The 27,496-nt window shown below is 41.7% G+C and overlaps 2 protein-coding genes and 2 non-coding genes across 5 annotated transcripts; 2 read left to right on the forward strand and 2 right to left on the reverse strand.

Moving 5' to 3' along the window:
* Nucleotides 1-611: 611 nt before the first annotated feature.
* Nucleotides 612-14,559, reverse strand: vac14 (vac14 homolog (S. cerevisiae)). The gene is made up of 19 exons (XM_027019655.2): nt 13,985-14,559; nt 13,100-13,250; nt 12,659-12,826; nt 12,282-12,344; nt 12,056-12,163; nt 11,746-11,855; nt 11,515-11,636; nt 11,049-11,186; nt 10,689-10,829; nt 8,042-8,105; nt 7,468-7,612; nt 7,254-7,319; nt 6,738-6,879; nt 5,510-5,642; nt 4,721-4,895; nt 3,999-4,117; nt 3,641-3,720; nt 3,003-3,153; nt 612-2,575 (listed from the first exon to the last, which is right to left on the reverse strand). The coding sequence occupies exons 1-19, from the start codon at nt 14,086-14,088 to the stop codon at nt 2,416-2,418; spliced, it is 2,340 nt and encodes a 779-aa protein (XP_026875456.2). The 5' UTR covers nt 14,089-14,559; the 3' UTR covers nt 612-2,415.
* trnag-gcc lies at nt 8,561-8,631 on the reverse strand. Its single transcript has one exon. It is a non-coding gene; the product is annotated as a tRNA-Gly (tRNA).
* On the forward strand, nt 9,209-9,279 carry trnag-gcc. Its single transcript has one exon. It is a non-coding gene; the product is annotated as a tRNA-Gly (tRNA).
* Nucleotides 14,560-18,649: 4,090 nt separating the features above from the next.
* Nucleotides 18,650-26,488, forward strand: mmp15a (matrix metallopeptidase 15a). Of its 2 annotated transcripts, XM_027019643.2 has the most exons (11): nt 18,650-19,488; nt 20,301-20,449; nt 20,960-21,082; nt 21,328-21,632; nt 21,861-22,022; nt 22,566-22,825; nt 23,173-23,311; nt 24,000-24,147; nt 24,387-24,502; nt 24,960-25,214; nt 26,293-26,488. In XM_027019643.2, exons 1-11 carry the CDS (start codon nt 19,372-19,374, stop codon nt 26,418-26,420), a joined length of 1,902 nt encoding a protein of 633 aa, XP_026875444.2. In that variant the 5' UTR covers nt 18,650-19,371; the 3' UTR covers nt 26,421-26,488. The 2 variants fall into 2 exon arrangements, with proteins under 2 accessions (XP_026875444.2, XP_026875441.2); XM_027019640.2 differs by lacking the exon at nt 26,293-26,488 and having other exon boundaries at nt 18,652-19,488; nt 24,960-26,047.
* The last annotated feature ends 1,008 nt before the right edge of the window (nt 26,489-27,496 follow it).

The raw sequence follows: 27,496 nt of genomic DNA on the forward strand, positions 1-27,496 counted from the left end.
GGCAGCATTAAATATGTAAGAACATGCTTCGGGTAAGCTGCTCATTCGCTGCTTACTAGCGCTACACCAGGCAGAGGACTGGACCCTGGATGGTCCTCCTGGAAGGTTGACGTCAGAGGGGCTACCTCTGAAAGGAAATGACGTGCGTGTAATTACGTCACGCGTGGTATTACGTGAACTGACGTCAGTGGTCCCAGCGCACTGTGGATACGCCCACTACTCCGACCTACAGACTCACTTCTACCTCACATCATGTATAGTCCAAGCTCAAAGTGTGATACCTGGTTAACAAACCGAATATAAGATAGCTGGATGGCCAACGTTAGCTAATAGCTTTAATATATGCATGATCAATATGTAAGAAACGCACAGATGATATGAACTGGGACGTCCTCTGATGTAACCAGAGAATTTTGATTAGCCTTTCTTTAAACACGGCACGGATTCCGCTGTTGACCAAGACCCCTAACAGCCTTTCACCTCTTCAGGTTCAGACAAGTAAAGCTGTGTTAGTGTGATTCTGTTTCCAGCCTGCATCACACTGACTGACTGGGTGGTTACGTTTGACACTGAGACTGTCAAGGTAAAGGTATAGGGCGACAGAGAAAAAAGACATTTCAAAACACTGCTTTTAATGTCATTTTAGTGGGGGAAAAATTGGAAGTTACTGGAATATATAACATTCTTCGAAGAAATAATCATTTTTCACAGATTTAAAAAAATTACTGTGCAGGCCTTTGAAAAGAAATTTGGGAAATAGAGGAAAGCCTTTATATGGACTGATTGGGCACATTATCTGAAATATAAGATATGAGATTTTTTCCATGGGGAAAAAAAAAATCACAAAAGCCTCTTGTGCAATGGTCACATTTACCAAAGGGAAAACGTTAAAAAAAAAAAAAGAGAGAAATGTCTGTGATAAAGCATCGCAGTCCAGTACAGAGAAAACGTGTCCAAATAGAGCCCCGACGCACCAGTCAGTCACAATTTGGTGATTTCCCTGATTTAACTCGCTGGTTAATGTTGAGGGCTAGGTTTCCCGGAGCAGGGATATCACTACACTATGCTGAACCCAGTCATCCAGAACTGGACATGGCCACCTCTGGCCTAAAGTAAAGCTTAGAATGCGCTTTCTGTTGCAATTTGGATGACAGCTGGACAATAAATAATATAAATATTAAGTAATAATAGTAATAACAAAAATAAGTAATAGATAACTATGAGCAAGATCAAACTTAGGCAAAATTTCTTAACGACAAGTAGGAACTATATTTAGAATACTTTGCAGAGATTTATCACATCTTCTCCTAATGACAATAGTGCCATCTGCTGGACAAAATTGCAATGACAGAATCTCTTCCAAACCAGATAAATTTAGGCCTGTTTAATAATGTACCAAAAGAGAAATCTACTTTAAAACTTATTAGGCAAGCAAAATCTCTATATGTGGTATAATGTACCAAAAGAGAAATCTACTTTAAAACTTATTAGGCAAGCAAAATATTTATATGTGGTCCACTTTATTACATACATCTCTTTAGAACATGACTGATGACAAAAACAAGATAGATGACATAAGGCCAAGACTCATTCTTTTGTTACAGTGACCAAGTAAGACAACAGTGCATTTATCGTGCAGAGAGAAGATGAAAGAATACAGAATGATGAAAGACTAAATGAATACATCTGAGCATGCTGGTTAAAAAACAAAAAAACAAAAAATAAAGACAAGGAAAAGGAGAGAAGAAATGACAACCAAGACAGTGGTAATGTAACCAGCTCACACTAGTTTGTGCCCTCTAGTCACTGAACTTCACTAATGTGACAGGAGAAGCAACCAAATGACCTAATGCCCACTGAACAAGATTCTCATCTCATAACACACTCTTCCATATACACAGAATGCTAGTTACTGTTACATACAATGCATACATAAATGCCAAGTCACCTAAATGTGCAGACATTTGATATCTACTTATGCTGTGATATAGATGGTGTTTTAGACTAGATCCGACAGTCGCACTTTACAGCTGGGAAAGCACTTCGTATTCTGTACGAAATGGATAATGTTAAATGCTGTTGGCAGCTTCATTGACATCACTGGCTGGAAAGCATAAGACTACTGGGAGAAAGTCTTGAACAAAATGGATGTGAGTTGCTTGAGTGTGCATCTCTCTCTATACACTCCGATTTGCCAATGCATAAACATAAAGCACTTTCCAAACACTAAAAAAAAAATTAAAAAAAAATTGAGGTCCTCCATGCCGATAGTAGGATCAAAGCTTTAAAACATGAGCAAGAACACATACTGCAGATGGAGCTCCACAGCAGGTGCTAGAGGTCCAGGTCTGACTTTCCTCTGGAGCCCACGTACCACACATCCTCCAGGCCAAAGAGGGCGCCGGCTGCAGTTCTTCACAGCACCAACTTTCTGTCTGGGTGCTCAGTGTGGCCCGCCCTCTGGTGCCGCACTTTCAGATGCTTGCTCTGCACTTGCTCAAAGTGCTGCAGGAGCTCTTTGTAGTCCACCTGTGGTTGGGTGGTGCGCTTGGCACTGGCTGGGTTTGAGTCCTTCCTGAAACAGTCGGGCGATGGTTAAATTACGCAAAGGCCCGTGAAGGAATGCCATATAGGATTTTAAAAACGCAGCCAAAGGACACTGCTGCTGGGCCTTTGTCTTTTATATAACGAAACCCCATTTCCCAAAAGCACCAGGCTAATTTTCTAACAATTAGGAGACCGCAACTTCAGTGCTGTATCTAGCAATTCAAAATCCTCTCAAGGCCAGAACACTTTCAGAAAATTTAGCATCCAGGACATTTTGGAGAATAAATTGGATCTAAACTGCTGAGCCTCTGCGTTTGCCTGAACTGGGCCTGGACGTCCTGAAAGCTTCAACTGTACACAGTAGGTAGAGGCTGGTTCTACCATGTGAGACATATGGTTATACTGGTGGGCTTGTTGGGAAAAGCAGCTGTGGCGATGGTGACAGGGCAACTCACACGGTCCTCATGAGCTCGGGGTTAGGCACACAGCGTAGGCGGCGTGACAGGAGCTGGAAGGCCTGGCTCTGGGGCAGCAGCATGAGAAGGCCGTACAGAGCCTTGATCAGGTACGGGTTGTTCTCAACGTCCAGCAGCTGCAGCCGCAGGTCTACGGGCGCAGAGACGCAGAGTGCAAGACGGCGTAATGAGTAGGGGAAAAAGGAATCTTGTTCCAGCAGTTGCCCCACAGGTGCTTCTGAATTTAATCTTTAAGGCCACCATAAGCATATTTATCGCAGCAGCCTGCCAGTGCACACATTCATGATCGCGGCTCCATTAGAGTCATTTCTCAGTGTCCGTACTTATATACTTCCAAGTGCAGTTTGTGCCACTGACTAAGCGTTGGTATAATGCACTCTGAGCACACGAGTACAGAAACACTAAAACAGATTACTTCTGTGTACATGGCTGGCCAAATAATTTTGAAACTGTTACAGATTCTTAACCATTGAAGAAAGCCAAGCAACTTCTCAAACATGTTTGCGAGTAACACGTTAAGCTTCACAGAACATCCAACTAACAACAACAACAACAACAACAAAAACATTAAGTGTCTGCTTTGCCTGTTGGTGAAATAGGAATGACAACAAACTCACATGTGAAAATGGGGCTTTCAATTAACTGTACCAGTTTGTCTACTTCCATAAGGAAATCCACAGTCACCTCCAGGTCAGCACTGTTGGCCTGTAGTCAAGGATTGATATGATGCTTCAACACAATATGTTTATTTGATAAAAACTAACGTAAGAAATATGCTTAAGCATTAGCTTTAACATTATTTCGTGCATTAGTGTATTCTCCTGTCGTGAATGGTTCAGATCAGTTCTGCGATGGACATTCTCCACAAATAAGTTCCAACCACCCTGCCCCCACTCCAATTTCATTGATAATTGACCTCATGTGTAGAGAAAAGACAAAGGGCACATGGAACAAACGCACATTACTAAAGGATACAACTTCTGGATGAGGTCGTATGCATGACGGTAGTTCTGGGTGAGAAAGCAGAGGGAGACGGTGGCCACTGGGTTATGGCACCAGGAGCGGTACAAGCAGCAGAACAAAGCACAGCTCTCCTGCATGACAGAGGAAGGGTCTCATACACACTTCATACGTATTTTACATCTTCATTATCCAGTGTTGGTACTCAATGAATTAAACTTAAACTTGCCAATATTATCTGATATATTTGTGTGATATTCCCTTTCTGATTTTCATTTTCACTTCCCAATGTTTTTAACCACTTTTGAGGTAATGCTACAACAATAGTTCCCTAAATTTAGACGTTGCAGCCCAGCGCTCTTCTAATCATTTTGGCAGCCATTTATAACATAATTTTGCAAATTAAATCCAACTAAACCATTTTAGCATCTGCCAGTTCACTCTGCTCTCCAGTGATGTCCTACGACTTTCCCCCCCAAATCTGGTCCTAGAATACCCATTCCCTGCAAACTTAGTATTTTCACTGATCATAATGTAAACTCATGAAAGCGGGCATGTTTAAGTATGAGGGACTTGCTATATAGCTAACAGGTCATTTGCATTATAAGCAGGGAAAACACTAAAATGTAAAATGCAGGGGAATTCCAGGGACAGAAATGAAGAACACAGTTCCACAGACCCAGATGGGAATCAGACTGGGAATTCCGTGGCATTTTGGTGCTGTGTTTGATCCTCACAGGAGTGCGCAGGTCTTTGAGCTGGTTCCGGAGCTGGAAGAGTTCGGCCGAAGTGAGCAAAATAGTGTTGAGCGTTTGCACCATGGTGGAGGCAAACTTCAGGTCCTCCTCCTTCAACAAGATGTCTGCCATGGAATGGAAAATGTTCTCTGCATGCAGGAGAAGACACAGCTGCCTGCAAAGGGTTTGGAGAAGGAGAGGACTCTTCAGTGAGCCTGGGTTATCTCAAGCTATGCTTGCCAGTAGTGCTTATGGTGTCAGTACTGAAGCTATAAAAAGTGCAAACTTATTTGAACATCTCTAGCACCCATGACCTCAGCTAGAAAGGTTAATGACAAAAAAGACACCCCACCAAAATGAACTTAAAGGAATACCCCTTCATTATACCTCAAACAGCACATCATATTCAGCATTCAGAGCAATTTAAAATGGCTATAAGGTGTTTTGTTTTGTCAAATGTTTGGATTCAAAGATGACGAACGAATTAATCCCTATAATTATGCCCTCTAATTGTAAAACCAGCCTGTAATTGTAAAAACCAGCCAAACTAACCAGACAAAAACATAAAATATCCTTAAACCATGCTATTTTGAATGCTAAATAAAATGTTTGTTCAACTTTACCAATGGAGTATTCCTTTAATCTACAGACAAAGCTGCAGATCTAATAAGCCTGTATAAGGCAAAAAAACAGTCGATGGATTTTGTTCACTTGAGATGGCAATATAAAAGAATATTTAAACTGTCCCTTTGCAAGTGTACTTATATTTATGTGGCCACACAGTCCTACCTGATAATGAAGGCCCCCCTCGTTTCTAGAAGCTTCCTCTCCAGACTAAAACGCTTGAGAAGGTTGATCATGAACTTATAGAAGTAAGAGTTCATGCTGGGAGTAGAAGGAGAGGAGTCGACTACTTTGGAACCTGCACCACCAGAACAACACACACCAAAGAAAACGTGAAATTCACATATCAAGTCCTAGAGAATTACATTCTGACCAATGTCCTCAGTTAAATAATTTCTATATACCAGTTTTGTTCTGGTTTTTTTTTTTTTTTAAAGAAAATTGTTTACATTTCCAACTGATGTCAGTATGTGGCCAGTTCAACCCTAGCATAAGTCAAGCATGGTGTCCCTCAGGGCTCCCTACTTGGCCGACTACTCTTGAATATGTGCCCATGCCCACTCAATCAAATCATTCACAAACATGGCAGGTACTTTTACTTATATAAAACACACCTTTGTCCATTCCTTTATTCTGAAAATTGACAATGATAGCAATAAAATATCAATGTTTATATTTTATAAAAATATTTAATTAAAAAAAAAAAAACCATAGCTACTTAAGGATAAGAGTAGATAAAAGACAATAATATTCCCCTTTTAAAATCCCAGGGTTAAGAGCTTAATGAATGGAGGACTACTTTTAAAACTAAATCTAGCAAAAGAGAACTCACAAGTGTGCCATCCAAGACAGTCTTTCCAAAAAACAAACAAACAAACAAAAAACAAAACAAACAGACTAGACTAAGAGTAGAATGAAAAGTACTTGTATTTCTTAGAGGTTAGAAATGTGTGAGTTGGGCCTAATCCTATCTTTGGAGCCCAAATTAAGTCAATCATCACACCTGAATTCTTAAAGCCAATTTGCATCTCCACTCTTGAATACAGATCAGAGACCCTGAATACTGATCTATGCATGTGTCACATCTCAGTGGAATCACGGCAGCAGAGTTCTGTTTGGCATCTCCAACAAGGCGATCCTTGAAATGCAATATAATCCAACCTGTCTTTCCCTGATCTTCAGTCTCACTGAGTCAAGGACAGCACATCGCTCTGCTTTGTAATGGATTTGCTGGCAAGGATGAGGTCTTGAAACCCTTGTGTCAACAACTGAGCCGCCGACTCGCCTACACCCAACTGAGCCGCCGACTCGCCTACACCCATCTGAGCCGCCGACTCGCCTACACCCATCTGAGCCGCCGACTCGCCTACACCCACCTGAACTGATGACTCACCTAGACCCAACTGCACAACCTTGCTTCCATCTGGCACATGAAGCTCCGTTCTATCTGTACTGTCACGTGACCCAGAGTACTCTGTCTGTCCAGCAGGGGATGAAGCAATCTCTGCTAGAACCTCCAAGTCTTTCAGGATGACCTGTGGGGTTACATAGGGTTACATACTGAAATGTCTGCCTGTGCCAGTCTTTTATAGGAATATAGACAATTATATGATTTTCCACTAATTCCAAATGTAATAAATGAGCTAAAATATGCCTGATGTCTTACTTATGCTCCTTACGTTTTTACCTGGAGCTAAGAAGATAATGTTGCTTACTAGTAAGGGATGTTTATCCTCACTAGTTAGCATCCTACAAACTACATGGTGCAATGATCATGAGCCTGCCTCAAACCATGTCAAGCTGGTAAGTAATCTCAAACAGACCTGCTTAAAAAGCTTCATCAAACAGACTCTACTGTAGAGTGCCTTTACACTTGATGTTTGCAGATAAATAAAGGGCAAGCATGCACCTCATCAGACTCATCAGAAAGACTCTTCAGTAACATGGGGAACAAACTGTCAGTGTGCCGGAACATCTAGAAAAAGGACACACAAGTTATAAATGGTGATATATACATTATAAATGCATATGCTATTTAATGTGAATGTTTGAAAAATGCCACCCCACTCCTTAAACTAAGACATAATCTGAACATGTTTCAACTGCGTTCGTTGGTGACTCACCTTTCGGGGTGTTTTTATATAGAGATGGTAGAGCCACTTCAACACAGCGATGCGTGTCATCATTCCAGTGGATGCGTCACGTAAGTGTCTGTCCAGAACTTGCACAATGCCATCGAGGTCCAGTGTCACCTGAGTCCTGTCAGCTCTACAGAGACAGCAGAGGACACTTTCCAGGTATGTGCAAACAGAACTGAAAAGGCACTGAAAGGTAATTTAGATTCTACTCACCTCTTGATTTAACAATTTTGACAGAAAGGAGTCCCAATGCTATTTGCTGTTTCCACTAATTTTTACTAGTTGTACTAGTTTGCATACATGGTTGATCTTGTGCATATTAAATATCTTAATCATAGCTTTCCCAGGTGTGTTCTTTAAACAATACATAGATATTTGATATTAAAATAGCTGTGAAATCATTTATTTTATTTAAAGTGCATGCATTCATTTAATTATACATTCATCTCTAGCTGTGTGATCCAATCTTCACCGAACCCAAACTCAACCCCCCCTGACCTGCACATAAGCCCATAACCACCCATTACGGCAAGCTGACCAACTAGTCACTAGATCATACCCAGCTGGTGTGAAGAAAGAGATGTTGCTTAATCCCACCGAGTCCTGTGAAGCATTCAAGGAATCTGATAAGAGTGAGAAAGAGAGAGAATTAAGTACTATATATTCTAGAAACCAAATGTCTAAATGTTGGGTTACAGGAAAACACAACTGTTCAACAATTATGAAGGATTCTATAGACTTAAACCGTTGCCAGTTGAACTGTGTTTAAGGTCAATGAGAAGCTGGAGAAAAGCATTGTTTTTCAGTACTAAAGCTCTCAAACAAATTTGTGCACAGTGATCATAGAAACAGAATGTTTAATAAAGTACGGGCTGAAAAACTATTCTCAAATAATACCAGCAGTAGTTGTTATGATCATTAACACAAAAAAACAGAAATTCCTATTTGAATTTCATCCCTGTTTTGCTTTTAATCCAATATTGGTGTACTGTGTTGTTGTTTTTTTCTTCAAATCTGTTGTTAGGATAGCCTGCCTTTTAAAAACAGAAACTAGCTAGATAAACATGAAAAGGAAGCGTGCATTGGCCGGGAATCGAACCCGGGCCTCCCGCGTGGCAGGCGAGAATTCTACCACTGAACCACCAATGCGCTGCTGCAAATTCACTTTTGCTTAGTCCTTAGAAGGCCTTTGCTCTTTGTTTAGCTTATGTTTTTCAGAATGCCCGATGAGCAGTCTTCTTGCGGTCATCATAAGACAAGCAGGGCAGCACAGCCGTCAAAATGCCAGAAGAGTATGGTAGAACAACCCGCCCTTCTAACTGAATAAACTCCCTCATCCACGTAATAACTGTCAGCTGGATAAGACCAGTGAGAAGGAAGCGGGGTTTAGTCCTAAGGCTAATTTGCAGGAGTTTCACTTCTTGTCTCTGTTCTCGTCAAAGTTGTTTTTTTTCCATTTTCTCAAAAGACACAGTACTGCGAATTCAATTACATTCTTGTATTCTTGCTAAAAGTTGCCTGCTAACAGATAACTGGATTTTTACATACAGGAGGACACTTGTTATTTAACGCTACACGATGGTAAAGCGCTAGCTAATACTGATCAGATCGTTTGCATTTCTCGTTTCCCATCACGCACTTCTCAAAACGACCAACTCCGCTTGTGTCAGTCTCACTAATGGCCAAACGCCTTTTAACCAAGCACCAAACATTCTCTTTCAGCAACGCATTGGTGGTTCAGTGGTAGAATTCTCGCCTGCCACGCGGGAGGCCCGGGTTCGATTCCCGGCCAATGCATGCTTCCTTTTCACATTGCGTCGTTGGTTTTTTCTGGAAAGACGTTTTATAATAAACACCGACAGCATTAAATGCAGCAATATGGACTAAAACACTTCAATAATGGACAGTCATTAGGAGTAGCCCAATGGTAACATTACTATGATATCCATCCTGTCATTTAGCTGGACTAAACATTTGTTTGTCACTACATATTTTTCAGTGTTTTGTGATAAGTAGAATCAAACTCATGTGACATGCAGAGCTCCTGGAGAATACTTCGAACTGAATGTAATGGAAATGGCAGAGGCAATGGCAAAATTGGCCTTGGAATTCCTCAGAAAAGTCCACACAAAATGCTGCAAAATTATTTTCTGCAGATGTCAACAGAGAACCACACTAACCATAGAGAACCATATTAACTGAGCTGCTATTAGGTGTTAACTGTTAAACTGCTGTGGTGTGCATTTCTTTTAAAATGTAACACATGCACTGGCATTGGGGAGGGGCACACAGAGGGTGCCTCAAGCTGCCCCCCCCCCCCCCCCCCCCCAGAGAAGATTGTGAATGAAAATAAACAAACATTTCAAAAGGGACTCTAGCATGTCTATTGTGGTGGGACCCAAAGATTTGGCACTAAGCCAAGGAGGATGGGTTCCCTCTTAATTCTTGGAAAATAAATTCTGCATTAGTTTAGGATAAAACAATAAATGAAATACTAATAGTTCTTGATAGTCTGTACTGCAACACTTCCTGTCTTTTTGTCTTAATTGTTCATTTCGTTTCAAAATCACTACCGATTTTTTCCTTTTATATATCTTTGTTATAATTGGTGAATGTTTATGTATACTGTATAATTTAATTGTTTTATGTAAATCACAATTACCTTTGTGTATATGAGATGTGGTATACAAACAGACTTGTGAGAAATTAATCTAATTTTTACAATTACACATAATTCAACAGCATACACAATATTTTTAACTTGGCCAAATCCTGCTGCAAGTATTTTTTAACTGGATCAAAGGTGAGCTTCCCCAAAACAGTCTATAAATCTTTTATGAAAAATGAACCTAATGATAGATGTGAGAAAAGAATAAGTGAGTTCTGCAAGTGTTTCCGAAAAGCCTCTATAACTCTAATTTTAATTTAGGAGTTTAAAGTACTTTTTTGTTGAGTTCACCTTTTGGGGTATCAGGAAAGCTGCTATTAGGTCACTAATTAAAGAAAATTCTTAATAAAATTCACAAAAGATTTGGGGAATGCACCAGAGGTGTGTTGGATTACAGTAGAACTCTATAGGTAAAATTATCTACATTTTCAGAATAAATAGGAGTTCTATCTGCATATGGAACCATTAGTCAGAAGTAATATTTCAGTCAATAATTACATAAAAAGATGTGCTAGTGAATGCATCAAGACAAACTCACCATTAAGATCGCCTTCCTTCTTATTAGCTGTGTCTTTACTAGGAAGCGAGGTTGTGGACTGTGGCTCTTCATCTTCATCATCCTCCAGTGTCACAAGCTTCATTAGACTGTAGTTGCAGGCACCTGCTGCCTCTTTGGTGTCTGTGTACTGTGGGTTACGTACAATTTAACATTTTGTTCATTTACTCACTGAAGTTACATTGATTAGTTACAAGGTGATCACTGTCATTCATAAGGTCAATTGTCAAAACTGTATTTCATTAAGTTCTTATGGCAGATGTATTAAACTTGAGCTTGAAAGTCCATACATAATATATACTGAAGTTATATTCTAATTGTTTCAACAGGAATAAAGGATACGCTTCTTGCGGTCATCATAAGACAAGCAGGGCAGCACAGCCGTCAAAATGCCAGAGGAGTATGGCAGAACCACCCGCCCTGCTAACTGAATAAACTCCCTCATCCACGTCATGGCTGTCAGCTGGATAAGATCATTAGCTGAGGGACAAGTGAGGGACACAGAGAAAGAATATCATTAGTGTTTGTTTTTTTATGCTACGCTATTACAATCAAAAGTATGCGCAGGTTCAAAGGATATTCGGCACCATCTAAATATCTGTTTCTGTTAGACCTCAGAAACAGTGGTGTGGTGGGAAACGGAAACTTCTGGAAAACAATGTTTACTTTTAATTTCAGAGATTAACAAGCAAGTGACAGGACAGCACCTTTTTAAAACTAAATATGCTAAACATTGAGGTGTCCAATTTAATGCTGTTACTCAATATCCCATTCACAACTAAGAGAAGAATAAGAGATGCTCACTTACTGAGTTTGGACTCATCAGATACTTGGCAGTGTATGACCAGGATGTTTGCCATTTCAGCAAACTTCACACTGGAAGGAGTCTTTTTTATTTCTTTGAGGAATTCCCCCAAAACAACCTCACACCTAAACAAAATAACAGGATACCACCTTTCTGTTTAAATATCTCTCTTGAAAATAGGCACAATAAAAACAAAGGAAGGGAGGAGAAAAACAATAATAAGCAAGTCCTGACATTCGCCTGATCTCCTTGCTATTGTCGCCCAGTATCTGAAAGAGGCCATCCAGGATTTCGGGCAGGTAGTCCAGGAGGTTGATGTCTGGTACTGATTCCAGCACCAAGATCTGATGCAGGTGAAAATGAAGCAGAGAAGCACAGGAAAATATGTAAAAGAAATGCCTCTGAACCAAAAGTTACATGAGTTCCAATTTTAAAGAACAAACTATATCAAAAACAGTATCATGGAACCAGTACAGAGCTGCAACAGCATAAAGGTGCAGTGCTGAGGAGTGTATGTTCTCAGCAGGGGACCTGCTTAGCTCACCCAGGAGATGATAAATTGGCGAGCATACTGATTGTTGGAGTATATCCTCTCTCGTAACAGCGGAACAAAAGCCACCAAGTCAAACTTGCTACTTTCTGTTACAATGTCCTGCAGAGGCAGTTAAGAGGAGTTAATTAAAAAGAAGCTGTAACATTACCGGAAACAAAATGAGAAGGCATACTGACATTTAAAGCCAAGTCAAATGTTAACTTCCCCTCACGCTTACCTTTAGTAGGCGATCAAGGAGCTCAGATCCACTCTTTACATTGGGGTCAGGATCCGCTGCGAGCTGGGTAACAAATGATGGGTTCACTGTGACTTACTGTGACTCACTCATACAACATTCAGTGTTTTATTTACATACATACACATATATATACACATACATATATATACACATACATATATATATATATATATATATATATATAAATAAATGTTTATGTCCAAAATAAACTAGTTGTACCCTCAGCATGATGATACAAAATTAATCTGTGAAACAGTCAAGGCCATGGGCATTCAGGATTCAGCTCATAGCTGCCTCTCTCGAATTCTGTGAGATCTCTGGTAGTTTGGAGACCAGCGTCGTCACCACAGATGTACCTTACTAAGGCCATCGAAAAGTACGTTGAAGTGAGGAAGCACAGCTCCTCGAGCCACTTTCACAATGTTGTAGAGAGCCTCGCAGGCGTAGTATCGCAGACGACTGTCGGAGTCATTGAAACACGTGAGCACGGGCTCGATCAGCTCCTTCAGGTACAATCCAGAATCCTACAGGACACACGAGAGACACTCAACTCCAGTACATCAACACATGCCAAGATATTATTTGTGACGTCTTAAATAATGTTTAAACCTCAGCTAATTAAATGTTTGTAATGCAGGCTATATTTCTTACAATAGATGTGACCTAATAAATATATGCTCAGTTTGAATGTTCCGAAATATGTGACTGATGTTACATGTGTGACTGCGTAAGTCCTAAGTGTGCGGCATTCCCTGGGTAGAGCAGTGCTCTGTGGTCCTGCAGGTCAATGTGCGTACCTTGCCCAGAGCGATGGAACAGGCAGCCAGGCCGATCAGGCCTCCTTTGCGGCTGTGGGGATGCTGAGAAAGGGCGAATTCAGATGCCAGGATCTGGATGACATGTCTAATCTGACTCGAGTTGTTCTGGGCCACAAACTCTCTTACAAGTCTACAGAGGAAGGCAAAGGGTCACAAGCAAAAAGATCAAGGCTGTACCACCAAAAAATAGAAAAAGAATGAAAAAGCACACAGCAAAGCAATAAGAAAATAATGAGTAGTTTTTAATCTTAAAGATAAAAGGTTCACAGTTTTCGGCTTCTCAAACCTACTTTGTTCTCCTTCGACCATTTTAGCTAAATAGCACAACCTGTACAGCCATACTATGAGTTTCTCAAATTTAAAGGTTTGCTGTATTAAACTTTGTGAAGACATACAACATACATTATGAAAACTAATGTTTTTATAAAGCCTGGGTAGAGAAATAACGACCAAGGTCTTAGAAGCTTTCCCATTTTCCTTACACCATGGGATTTGTTTTGAAGCACACTTGTGAAACTCCATGACGGCCAGACTGAAGAGGCCACGGACCTTCGCCATTATTACTACGGTAAACTCTACACGTACTTTCCTTGTGTGATATTAGGCTAAAAATAATGAAAATAAATTAATACAAGAACAGCATCAGAAGGCTTTTTTGACAAGTAGGATCGTACAGGAGATCATGTTAAAAACAAAGGTCTAGGTGACATTTGATCACGACGAGCCAACAACACGTGTGACGTCAGGGGATTAGACAATCATTCATACAAATTATACCTATAATGCTGGTTACAGTAAAACACGGGTGGTATATAGGGCAGAGGCGTCTTAGCTACTAAAATGGATGCAGATTTTGGAACTCACTTCTCAATCTCTAGAGCTGCGACTTTCCTTTTCTCATACAGCTTGTCGTTGAGCGCCCTCACAATATTTGGAGTCAAAGGAGAAAAATCTTTTTCTGTATTCATTTTTTAGTATAATCAGCTGTGGACAAAGTCTACAAATAGGCCGTCTTAGGCTTCGAAAACGTGTTTCAGAGAAATGTAGCTTTAAAGTATTAGCTTAAGCTTTCCTCATAAAATAATACTTCATAGAAATGTGTCGAGCTGTTATTCCAAACGGTTTCGCAGGAGACCAAGTGAAATCTGCGATGCAGTTGACATCTGTGTTTCTAGCCGAAGGTGACAAACACAGATCAGATGCACAGCAAACACATTCAGAAACACTGCGGTCTCAGCTTCGGGAAAGGTTACAGCTGAGCAACTGAAAAGATGTGTACAGGTTATGAGCATTTGTCACTTCAACAGCGCCTCTGAAACACAGTTATACAACACGTTGCAGCCAATAAAACTAAGGAGAAAAAACAGCCGTAATCGATGGCATGGCAATCCAAACCGCTTCTCAGTATGCGGTAGAGACAGTCGTCGCCATATCTCCCGGCTCACATGATCATTAGTAACACCGTCACAGACTAATTTGTCGAACTCCGAGCGAAGGATTTGTTTTAACACGCCAAAAACTGCAGGTCACGTGGCAAGTGCTTTGGATTGGTTTCTCTGAAGCTGCTACAAGTCCTGACCAGATTAATATGACTATTTATTCCGTTTTTTAGGGAGATACTGAAAATGTCGGTAATAGCCATGTTTACACAATAAACCAAATAATCAATAGGCCTTTCATAATCAAATGATTTTGAAATACCTATATCAAGGTTTACGATTGCCAAGTGGTCTAAATATTTTGTAATATATAAATAAATAAATGAGCTTTATGGGGCCATAGCTACTACCGATGCGCTAGCAATTTTCTCTCTCTCTCTCTCTCTCTCTCTCTCTCTCTCTCTCTCTCTCTCTCTCGCACACACACACACACACACACACACGTGTGTGTGTGTGTGTGTGTGTGTGTGTGTGTGTGTGTGTGTATATATATATATATATATATATATATATATATATATATATATATATATATATATATATATATATAATATCACTTGGACCTTCAGCATATATGATCTTATATATATATATATATATATATATATATATATATATATATATATATGTGTGTGTGTGTGTGTGTGTGTGTGTGTGTGTGTGTATACAAGCAGGTGAAGCAACACGTTGTGAACTTGTTTCTTTACTAATACAAAGGTTTGTACATTGCCAGTTCTATAATGTATCATCTACTACAGTGTCAAAACTGCCTCGTGGCCCTGAGAATGAACAGACATAAAAGAATACACTGCTTCTGATACAGGCTACATCCGTAAGTGCAGCCCTAGAATAAAAACTTGGTTACTACCTATCTGGTTTTCACACGGACAGTCTGGTTTCAGACTGTATGTCCAGGTGTGTGGTTGTGACTTCCATTTGTCCATTTTTTTTAAATGTTCTCCCTTTAAAAAAAAAAGAAAGAAAAAAAAAAGAAAAAAAAGGGGGGGGGTAGTCAATCAATCATATTGGTCAGTTTGTTTGTCACTCCTCACTTGTCCCACCCACTGTCAATTTTAGGCCAATCAAAAGTCAGTAGGCAAAGTCAAAAACAAAGTGCAGGTGGAAGGCACTTTTGTGGTGAGTCAAATGGAATAGTGGTGTCTGGATTATGCTTGTTGAAAAGGTGGCAACCCTACTAGAGGCTGTCATCACATCTGTGATAGAGATACCTCACAAGGGGAAAAAAAAAAGATCACCCTACCTCCCACTGACCATGTCCCATCACTATCTGAATCCCAGCAGATGTTGGGAAACTTTAGTGTACAGTTAAGCCCTGAAAGTTTGAAGGTCTTGACAGCATAACTAGCAGGGTGGTCGGGGAGGTGCTGAAGAGCTCGCAGATGTCCTAACAGACAACATCTTCAAAATCTCCCTGAGTCAGATAGTAATTCCTGAGTGCTTCAAAATGAGCAGCATCATGGCCCTGCCAAAGAAACTATCAGCCTGTATTGCACTTGCCAATCATCACAAAGTGCATGAAACACCTCCCATGACATTGGACCCATTTTAGTTCAACTATCGCCCCAGCTGGAAACTGTATCCTCTGCTATTAATATGTCATTGACCCTCTTGGATAAACCATATGTGAGTGCTGTTATAAACTTCAGTTCAGCATTTAACACAGTCATTCCTCGGCAACTTTAAGAAATGTCCAAGCTCCTGGCTGGATCCTGGGCTGACTGTGGGGCCACTATCTGTCTGGCTCTGCAGCACCACCCCAGAGAACACAGCCGTCCCACAGGGCTGTGTGCTCAGTCGATTCTCTTCACATTGCTGACTTATGACTCAAATCACATCAAGTTTGCAGATGAGACTATAGTAGTAGATCTCAGCAGTGACACTGCTAGATCGGTATACATGGAGAAGGCGGAACTTGTCAACTGGTGCAGAGACAACAAGCTGTCTCCTAATGATGCTAAAACTAAAGAGAAAATTGTTGCGTGAAGGAGAACATGAATGTGCATTCTCCAATCAATGGCACAACTCTGGAAGGAGTCATAAGCTCCAAGGTACTTGTTTTGTGTACAACACAGAGAATCTCACTTGGACCTTCAGCACCCTCTATCTACCTAAGAATGATCTTGTGGACAGTTATGCCCTTAAAGGCAATGCTTTTCATTCCACTGACACTACTGGGAATGTTCACCAGCCAGTCTATTTTGACAAGCAGTGCATAGTTTTCACAATTTACAACTTTCTCTGATGACACATAACTAAACCACCAAAGCATATAATGATGTGTTGTCCTCACTGTCCTCCTTGCTTAATGTTGTGTGTTTATTGTATGTAGAGTATTTCCTGTTTTTCCTCATTTATGTACTTATACAGTCCTTTGTACTGTGCTGTTGTACCATTGCACATGGGTCAGAAGAACTGATATTTTGGTGCTGTGTATATTAGCTATATAAATTAATGACAAACCTTACTTAATGTAAATGTAGTATCATTGCCAGTAAAGATTTTAGGCAAATATCCCTCTTACATGTCAGCTTAATTTCAGTTAAAAGGTAAAAAGGTATTGACTTTTCTTCTCTTTTTTTTCTCCCCAATGTTTTGGCAGCAATTCTTGTATTCCCAGCCTCGTCCTCTGGAATGAGAGTCCAGAGCCCATTATTCCATTATTCCAGAGCTGAACTCTCCTGCAGGAGCCAGCTAGTCAGTCCTTCTCTCCTCCAAGAGGGGAGCAGTTTATGTCTAGTGCAGAAGGACTTACACAATTATTTGCATTCACATCCAGTTTAATTTCTTCTCATACAAAACATCTTGTTTATACTGATTTTAAACATGCAATTGTTAGAACTGTTCAATATTTAGGTTGTAACAGCTCAACTGCTTTAAGTTGCAGCATAATGGTTTGATTGCCTGAGATAAATTGTGGTGGTTTACAGTAAGAAATTAATCTGACTGCTTTCTGTCTATAACATAAATAACTGCAAGTCCCTGTCAAAAGAGAACCATGATAGCCGACAGTGGCAATGTTACAGCGAACATCGTAATCCATTTTTTCATAAACTCCCACCATCAGAAACATCAACACACACTGCATCTGCACTCCAGATCACAGGCAGCCTCGTATTACTGTAACCTAATCAATCACCTAACCAAAACTTACTCTTGCTTTAACTTTGTATCCTGTTTTGAGGAATGTAATTCCACTACCATGAGTGCTATGAACAGCCACAACATCATCTATATATCGCACAACCAGAATGGAGGTACTGGAAAGTGCAACGGTAAATAAGTAGGGACGGGCTATCTGTGTAAACTGGTGTCTGTATACCAGCCATTACAAGTCCATCAATACACCATCTCATGTTTGACTTATCTGAATTTTAATTTGCTTGTAATGTTCCTCTATGTATTCATTTTTGCATTGGGCATCAGTTATGTACAACAGAGATTTTTATGCTCCTAAATTTCAAAGGGATTGCTTATCTCGATTTCAAGGTTAACCTAACATGAATAGAATGGATGTAGTTGAAGCATATTTCAGAATTTAAAATATTCTATATCACAATGGGGTTTTTTTTTCTCGCATGGCCCAGCGAAAAATCAAATTTCTAAATCTGATTTTCTGTAGTGATTGATAAGATTAGATACTGAGCCATTGTTGAGGTTTTCATTAAACCAGAGAAAATCCTAAAGTTATTTTGCTAACCTTTTGCTAATATTCCTGCCTCAGGAATGACGGTGTCATTGTTTCGTTTGTGTTTCCTGTCGATATGGTGTTATCATAGTCTAAATAGATAGATCATAGATCTGGTGCTTCATGTATCCAGCACTCTTTCTTCCCACTGATTTCCAAGGCTGGGAACACGCGTCTGGTACTCCACATGCCACTAGAACGCCTGTAATAAAATCTATTTTTTTCCCGTATTTAAAAAGTATTGGCTCGGGCAACCTACTAAATATGAACAATAGATGGCAGTGATGACCAATAATTGTTGTGATATTTTATTGGGCTTGTATCTTTCCCATTTTGTACAGCAATGGAATGTTCGCTAGTTTTTTTTGTTGTTGTTTCTTTTTTTTCTTCTTTTTTTTTTGTCTTTGTGCATTGTGACCAAAAACAGTTGAATATTTTTTAAAGCCTGTAATATTTGGGACGCTCTCCGTATCTACGATCACTGCCGGGCTGGTCGAGGCTGTAGATTCTTAATGTATACAAATCGGGCATCATTCAGTCATTCGGCAACTGGTTGAGGAATACGATACTTTCCCCCCGGAAAGTTGCAGCCGTTAGATAGCTAGCCTGTGTGCAGATTTGGAGCACAAGACATGGCGACAATCCACAAGTAGCCTATTCCGGCTCGTTTATTGCAAAACATGCAATGTAATAACCTAGCTGCAATGTATTAATAGTTGTTTCGGAACGGCTGTTATTTTTCCGCTCGTACATTAGGTTACAGTCGAGCGGGCGAATTACAAGAGGAAATTAGCATTTTGTTGCAAATGCAGGAATGTTGGGACTTAAATTCTCTTGAATTCGTGCAGATTACATTTGCGGACACGCCAAGACGTTTGTAAGGTCCTCTGCGTAACCGGGGGGAATTAATAAGCCATCTATTAAATTAAGTTTATTTTCCTTTGTTGAATTGATAACCAATCGTTTTAAGGACTTTGGTGAAGTTACTAGCACACACGTCTACACCGAGGAAGAGAAATTGCAAACTGCATCTACCTACATCTCGAACCAGATTTGGCGGCGTTATCAGACTGAAACTATCGGCACTGCTCATGTGTTAGAGAGAGATGTCACGCCAAGAGAATCTGTTTAAACGGTTGTTAAAACCTGTCGCCTTATCTTTCGTTGTGGTGTTGGCAAACGCTGTCGGAACAGCCACACAGGACGACGAGTTCAACGGAGAGGTAGTTTACACGCTTCCTAACATTTTTATGTGGAAAAAAAAACAACCTGAAACTGTGCATATACAGAGTTCTAAGACAGATCAGTGTTAATACGTAAAAATACTGGTTCTCCAACACACCTATGGGTGGCTAAATGAGTCGGACCCTAGCTCTCTTTTGTTCATGCATTTCTCATCTTGGGGAAATTTTAAAAAGAAGGCAGACTTTTCAAATAATACTTTTGCACGTCCAGTACCTAGAGCATATGCTGAACCACTAGTCAGTTATTAAATTGTCTATCTTTAGTAATTCATTTGGTCGTTTTTGAACTTTGTGGTGATTATAGTTTTGCAGTAGAGCTGGTGGACATCCTGATGTGCGTTCAGTGTGTTTTCTGGCCTCTGAGAGCTCCCTTGGTTTATGTATACGTCTTCAGAAAGTTTCCATCCACCCTAGGAAAGGTTGGGGGTCACTGTGTGTAGCCTGCCGACAGACTGACCTGTACATCTGCCTTTACGTACAGTTCTGCTGTTTTGATCCACATATGCACTGTTTATTGGTTAACTTGGTTTAATTTCCTTTTCTCCACATGATTAATGTCAGGCCAGTAGTGCAGTAGTGGCTGTGTTTATTTACTGTGTTTATTTACTTTGTTTACAATATGTTATTTCAGAGGGCAGCAAAGCCTCATAGTTTAAGAATTCACCAAGTGCATTATTGTGCCCTTCTAATGTAGCAGAGTAACTTTACTGTCTCTTCGTCTCTCACTTGCTCTCTCCTTTCATCGCCTCTTTCCGCTGTTATTTCCTTCATCTCATCGTTTTCTACCAAAGGTATGGCTGAGGACGTATGGCTACTTGTCCCAGGCCAGCAGGCAGATGTCCACGATGCAGTCAGCCCAGATTCTATCCAGTGCCACAAAAGACATGCAGCGCTTCTATGGCCTGGAGGTCACTGGCCTGTTAGACACAGCCACTCTGAAGTATGGCCTCAATTTTAACGTCAGCAGTTGGAACTCTGGTTAAATGTATGGAGTGCTGCCAGTTCCTCTGCTGATTTCAGAGAGGAAGTGGTGTTTCTTTAGTTAATAGTCATGTAAACAGGCTTGGTCCTCACCGTACTCCATTAACACCTACACACAAACAATTATGCGTATGGGAAAGGGCCAGATTATTAAGATGAGGGTAATATAAACAAATACTAGGGACTGGTGTTTTTTAGACTTATCGTGATCATACAGTTGTTTTTCTTTGGGTTTTTTCTCAGTTAACTGTTCTTACCAATTATTTGAATATTTTTCTGTTAAAAATAGTGGGATCTACTTCTGGATATGCACATTAATTATCTAATAGCAATCCATTTTCTTATTTAGACCAGTTTCAAATGTAGACTGTATTCTGATTTAATATGTAGTTTCCACAAAGCAGAATCCCCAGAGATCATATTGTGGTGGCTGTCAGCACTCCCTGAGTGGATGGTCTGATGCTTTCAGAGCTATGAAACGTCCACGCTGTGGGGTTCCCGATCGCTTCGAGGAATCAAATGAAGGAAACGTCAGGCGGAAGCGCTTTGCTCTAACAGGCCATAAGTGGGATCAAGACAAATTGACCTTCAGGTGCGTGACAGAGAAGTAAAGATTCTGGGTAAATGAAACTGGATTCATATTAAAGTAATACTTCCCCTAAAAATTAGATAAAGTTGGTAGGGGTCAGCACAGCAGGTTATGAGTTTATTCTAGTTTTTATTTACTGTTGGCCAGGCTGAGGTTTTTGGGTAAAGCATTCCTTTAATTTGGAGACTAGCTGTATCTCTAGTTGGGTTTTGCTTTGGGAACTGAAATGTATTTCCTCTGGTTGTCAGCATTCAGAATCATTCCCCCAGAGTGGGCCAGGAGCAGTCTAAAGATGCCATCCGGAAGGCCTTCCAGGTGTGGGACAAGGTGACTCCTCTGCGATTTGAGGAGGTCCTTTACCATGACATTAAAAATGGCAGCGAGGGGCCGGATATTATGCTGCTGTTTGCCTCTGGTTACCATGGAGACATGTCTCTCTTTGATGGCGAGGGGGGGTCACTAGCTCATGCATTTTTCCCTGGTCCTGGGATGGGAGGTGACACACACTTTGATTTGGACGAACCCTGGACACTCAATCAGCAGGAAGGAACAGGTACCACCAGATCAGTCTTTCCAGATCAAACTCAAAGGCTAGTCTTCAACTCAAAGACAATCTTCCCCTTTGTGTAGTAAAACCCAGCTTCTAATATTTTTTTGTGCCTTTATTTGGGTTTTCAGTTGTATCTAATTTTCTGTGTCTGTTGTTGCCCTCAGTAAAGTGACCAATTAGAAATTCTCATATTGTTTTGGCCTGTCTCTCGCCCTCGGCCTGGTTCTGCAGGCGTTGACCTGTTCTTGGTTGCGGTTCACGAGCTTGGTCACACGCTGGGCCTGGAGCACTCCAGCAACCCCTCTGCCATCATGGCACCCTTCTACCAGTGGATGGACACAGAGAACTTCTCACTCGGCGAGGATGACATCAGCGGCGTCCAGGAGATATATGGTGATCAAGCACTTGCATACAGGCTGTTGTGTTTGAGAACCATTTCCTTCGCAGTAAGCATGAATACTCAGCAGTGGTATTGGACTACAGTCCTTCAGGGCCTGTGAATGTGTGTGTATATGTGTGTACTGTAACACCTGATCCAACTCATTAGTGAGAAGGCTCAACATGAATGCTTTGTTTTTATTACCAAGAAATTCCACTCGTAAAGCTTTAAACTGATATAAAATGGTTTGGAATCTTTTCAGTTCCATGACGTTCTACCTGTTTATGTCATTAGTTGCACAATGTGTAGCTCAGTGAACAAAGTTTTGCTCAGTTGGTGAACGATGAACTTTGATTTCCTCATCCTGGTTAGGGCATAGTAGTGCAGATCTATTTTCTTCATTGTGGTTGATCGGTATCCTCTGCTGCATTGCTGAGTGAATGAGCTTTTCTGGGAACCTACCAGAGCTGCAGATAGATGGAAGGGGTGGGGTGTCACATTTCTTTGAGAGTGCAAGTGTATTGTTAGCTGAACAATGTGTTGCCATGTGTTTGTAGGCCCTCCTGAGACAGCAACCACTCCACCATTGCCCACAACAACGACCTCAGACAGGACCACCACCGGATCGGAGCCCACATCCTCTGTGGCCCCAGCGAGGACCACCAGAGTTCCTGTAAGACCCACCCAGCCATGGGTTCCCCCAGCCACTCGGCAGCCCCCCAGGCCCACAGGCCGCTCAGGCCAGGATGCCCCAGACATCTGCGAGGGGGACTTTGACACTGTTACTATGCTGAGGGGGGAGATGTTCATCTTCAAGGTGATTTGTTGGCTCCACAGAGTGCACAGCCCTAATTAAGCCCTGTTATTAGAATGAAGCTTATCATGTGACGCAGAATCCATGAGGTCATAAGCTGTTTATAAGTTATTGGTCTTAGTTATTGCACAATTATTGCACAATGTTTAAAGAGAAAGTCTGATTACATTGGAATAGAGCAACTTGTTCTTAGAATATTGTTTTGCATTCCTTAAAGAGATGGAAAAACATCTCGTGTGTGTGTGTGTGTGTGTGTGTGTGTGTGTGTATGTGTGTGTGAAGCAGAGAGAGAGAGATATGAGTCTGTGGTATGGAAAGTCTTTTCATCAAAATCCATCTTTGTGTCTCAGGGTCGCTGGTTCTGGAGGGTGAGGCGGAACCGAGTTCTAGATAATTACCCAATGCCCATATCTTTCTTCTGGCTTGGACTTCCTGAGGACATAGATGCTGCCTATGAACGGCATGATGGGAAATTTGTGTTCTTCAAAGGTCAGCAGTGTTTTTAAAAAGGCATTTTTCAAGAAAACCTACCTGCCCAATATGCCGTCTATGGTATCCTGTCCTATTAAGCTATCTATGGTATCCTATTAACGAAATACAGTAGCTTCTATTTGTGCCTGACAAAAGCTAGCGGTCTGAGGCTCCTCTACTTGTTGGACCATTGCTCTACAACAACTTAACCGGAGACATGGCACAGAGTTGTAAATATTTCCCAGTAATCAGTCTTTTTCGAAACATCTGTTTCTCCTGCTCTGACACAAACTCTTCAAGCCAAATTGCGTCACTGGTAAGGCACTCGGGTCGATGGGGGAGGGGACCTTGGCCCGAGCGCTGAGCCTGGCCTGCGTTGTGTCAGTTTCCCTTCGCACGCTCTCACTGGCCAGCTGAGAGATGAAGAGGGGTCCCGTTTTTTTCAGCGGTGGTCTAGCAGCACACACTCGGCCCTCACGGGGGCTTCTGTAGCCCTGGCCATGTTTGTCGGGGACCATTTGTGCATTGCTTGCAGTGGCTTTAGTAGAAACTGGGCTTTCACTCTGCACACACAATACAGTCTCTGTTCTCCCATAATAGGAGAAGAGTAAAGATCGTCATGGCGACTCACCCCTCCCTCCAACCTTTTTTTTTTTTCCTCTCTAATCCCACTCTGCCCGGTGTGTCCACCCTCCCCCACATGCAGGCAGCAAGTACTGGCTGTTCAGGGAAGCTGATGTGCTTCCGGGCTATCCTCAGGAGCTGTCGCGGTACGGTCAGGGCATGCCTGACCGAGTGGACACAGCCGTGTGGTGGGAGCCATCTGGCTATACATACTTCTTCAGAGGAGACAGGTAAGAGTCCCGTGGCTGTTTTAAAAACACTACACTGAATGAGTGCAACAACTTTGCTAGTGTAGAATACGTTTTAAAATTTAAATTATTTATTCTATTATCAAAATGTATAAATTTTTCCCCAATAGCACTTTTCCATGTTTTGTGGACCTGAAAGCAAAAACATCTAAAGGGGGAGGAGGTGTCAGGGTTTTCATGTTGTATGGTGTAACCCCCATTTTGTTTCTTCTCTCCTGCAGATACTGGCGCTTCAGTGAGGAGGAGCGGGCGGTGGATAATGACTACCCAAGACCCATCAGTGTGTGGGGCTCCATCCCTGGATCCCCAAAGGGGGCCTTCCTCAGTGATGACGGAGGTGAGTCAGTGGCTTGGGAACTGGTGCCCGGGAAAATGCCCATCACAAAAGGAGAGTTGTGTTGATTCAGAGCAGTGAGTAGGAAAATGTAACTTCACTGCAGAGAAAGTAAGGATTGTGATGAGGTCCAGATCCCTAAAGCTTTGGTTCCTGCTTCAGTATTCATTTCACACGCTTGGGCATGGTTGCCTTTGTTAAATCCTTTTAAAGCAACAGATGTGGCGCTTTGGATCAAGAGCAGTATGTTTTGGTTCCTAGGAGAATATCGCAGTGGCCAAACATTTCCCTTTATTTCTTTCTTCTGTACCTTCATAAGAAAGCAGGAGGGAAAATTCTCTTGATGGAGTGGAACTCCCAACGACCTGATGATCTGTGTTGCCTTGACTTCCATCTATTATTTAACTGTATTGCTGTCAAGTTGTATCATTAAAATATGACCCATCTGTCTTCTCCATAGTTTATACGTACTTCTATAAAGGCACAACGTACTGGCGGTTTGACAACAAGCGGATGAAAATTGATCCGGGATACCCAAGGTCCATCCTGAATGATTTCATGGGCTGTCGGGTTCACTATAGTGCAGACCCAGGTACGGATAAAAAGCCAGAACTCGACAGGCCAGAGAACAGGGGCCATGACCAAGACACCAACGACTACAACGATAACGACATCAATGATGTCACCACCGATGACGACAACCCTGAGGGAGAAGATAAGGAGGTGAATGTGGTGTTGCGGGAGAAGGAAGCTGACAACCATGTCATGACCCTCATCCTGGTGACGGTTCCGCTGGTTCTGGTGCTGTGCATTCTGGGAGTGATCTACATCATCCTGACCACGTTGCAGAAGAAAGAGACTCCCAAAGTTCTGGTTCACTGTAGACGCTCCCTCCAGGAGTGGGTGTGATGTGCATGCACAAACACACACACACACACACACACACACACACACACACACACCCACGTGCGTGCACACACACTCACCCTTTGTCTCTTTTCTGCACACAGCTCATGACGAGACACCCTCCTGCCCTTTTCATGATTATGGTGCTCTACCCACTCAAGACTGTTCTGAACAGATAATTTGCACTTTCATGTCTTTTTAATGGTTTTATCATTTGTCTAGTGGTTCCTTTATATTGTGGTTCTTCTGTGTGTGTGTGCGTGCGTGTGTGCGTGCGTGTGTGTGAGTGTGATATGCATGTGTGTAAATGTCTGGGTCTTGTATGTGTTTAATAAGCAGACTTTGTCCTTCCCTAATGAGCCCAAGCTTTAAAGCTGTGAGAGAGTCGGATGTGCTCAGAAGTGTCCAAATCATCAAAGTTCTCACTTCCTATAGTTTCTGCAAGATGCGAAGGTCAGCCTGCATGTGTATGGACATCCGAGAAAGGACCGGGATAAAGTGTGGCTTGAATTGAATTGCACATGCTTAGAAGGTTTACTGTCCATGTCTGTGGGTCTACGTCTGGCTTACATTACACCGTTGTTGCTGAGTTGAGGTTTTAGAGAGGGAGAGTGGAAGAGAGAGGGAGGGAGGGAGGGAGATTGGGGGGGGGGGGGCTTCTTCAGCCAGCATTTCCTTCGTTTGAGTTCCATTAAGTTTGCCAAAAAGGTTTTAGGCTTTGGCAGGGCCGTGGTCAGAAGCAGGGGCGGGGCCCTACTGTCACTGTGACCTATATTACGATGCCCTGGATGTCCTTAATCTTGCCCTCCTGAGGGAGTAACCCCAAAAAAAGCATGTCTGCCTTCCTGTGGGACTTGGTTGTTTTCTCTGCCATGTTTTATCTGCAGGCTCCCCTACCCCACCTTCCTGGCCTTCGCTCGGAGGGACGCTAGCGCCTCCGTCAGTAGAGCTGCCGCTGCAGCGCTTGGGGCCTGTCACCGTGGCCCCGTCTTTTCCGTGGAACTGTTCTCAGTGATCCAGTGTCCAGGCATCATGCTACTCTCCCAAATACAGAATCTGGATGATATCAGAAGATCAAAAAAATTAATTAAAAAATACATTTTTTTCTAAATTTCTGCCAGTGCCTTGAACTGCAGCCTTAAATATTTTGAACCTGATCTGTTTTGTATGTTCTTTGTGTTTCGAATGTGCGATTCCCCGCCCCCCCCCTTTCTTCAGTTCTTTTGATTAAGTAAAAGAAAAAGCTTTTTATGATTTACATTTGCATTGTTTTGTATTAACAATTGAGTGAATCATGCAGGACATGTATCGCTTTTTTATCACAGGTAGCTTATTATAGGATGATATGTAGCTTGCTCATAATAAAAACAGGTTGTGCAAAAAAAGAAACAAAAAATGACTCATTTTTATGTGCAGCTTCTCTTGTGTTTATATGAAGTGTGCCTGTGTAAGAGATCGAGTGAGAAGAACCGGAGGGAAGTGGGAAAGTATTTTTGGTGAAAGTAACCGCTTCACTTCAGTGATGTGTGCTGGAGCACCTCTTCATGGCTTCTCTCCTCATTACCTTTTTCCTTTGTTATGCAGCATCCGACCACAGAAATATCTCTGGCTTTTTATAGTTTTCTGTCATTTAGAAAAAGTTAATTTTCCGTAAAAGACACCTTTCCTGCTGTGACAGATTGAGATGATGGAGGGAGGAATCCTGCCTGGATGCAGAGACCCTCACTCTCTGTTTGTTTGCCTGGATGCAGAGACCCTCGCTCTCTGTTTGTTTGCCTGGATGCAGAGACCCTCACTCTCTGTTTGTTTGCCTGGATGCAGAGACCCTCACTCTGTTTGCCTGGATGCAGAGACCCTCGCTCTCTGTTTGTTTGCCTGGATGCAGAGACCTTCACTTTGTAGATTTGATGTGGAAAGGCTATTTATGCCTCCTTAAAAGCTTTGCTTGAGAATACAAGACCTTGCAGATACTCATAGGTGGAACTTTAGATTCTCTCACTCAGCAAAACATTTATTTGGCATAAATGACAGCATGAGATGGAGGCCAAATATAGATTTAAATGCACCACCTAAGTGTTTAGTGACCCCTCA

This window comes from Electrophorus electricus, chromosome 12, assembly GCF_013358815.1.
Source record: "Electrophorus electricus isolate fEleEle1 chromosome 12, fEleEle1.pri, whole genome shotgun sequence".
In the NCBI taxonomy this organism is placed as follows: domain Eukaryota; kingdom Metazoa; phylum Chordata; class Actinopteri; order Gymnotiformes; family Gymnotidae; genus Electrophorus; species Electrophorus electricus.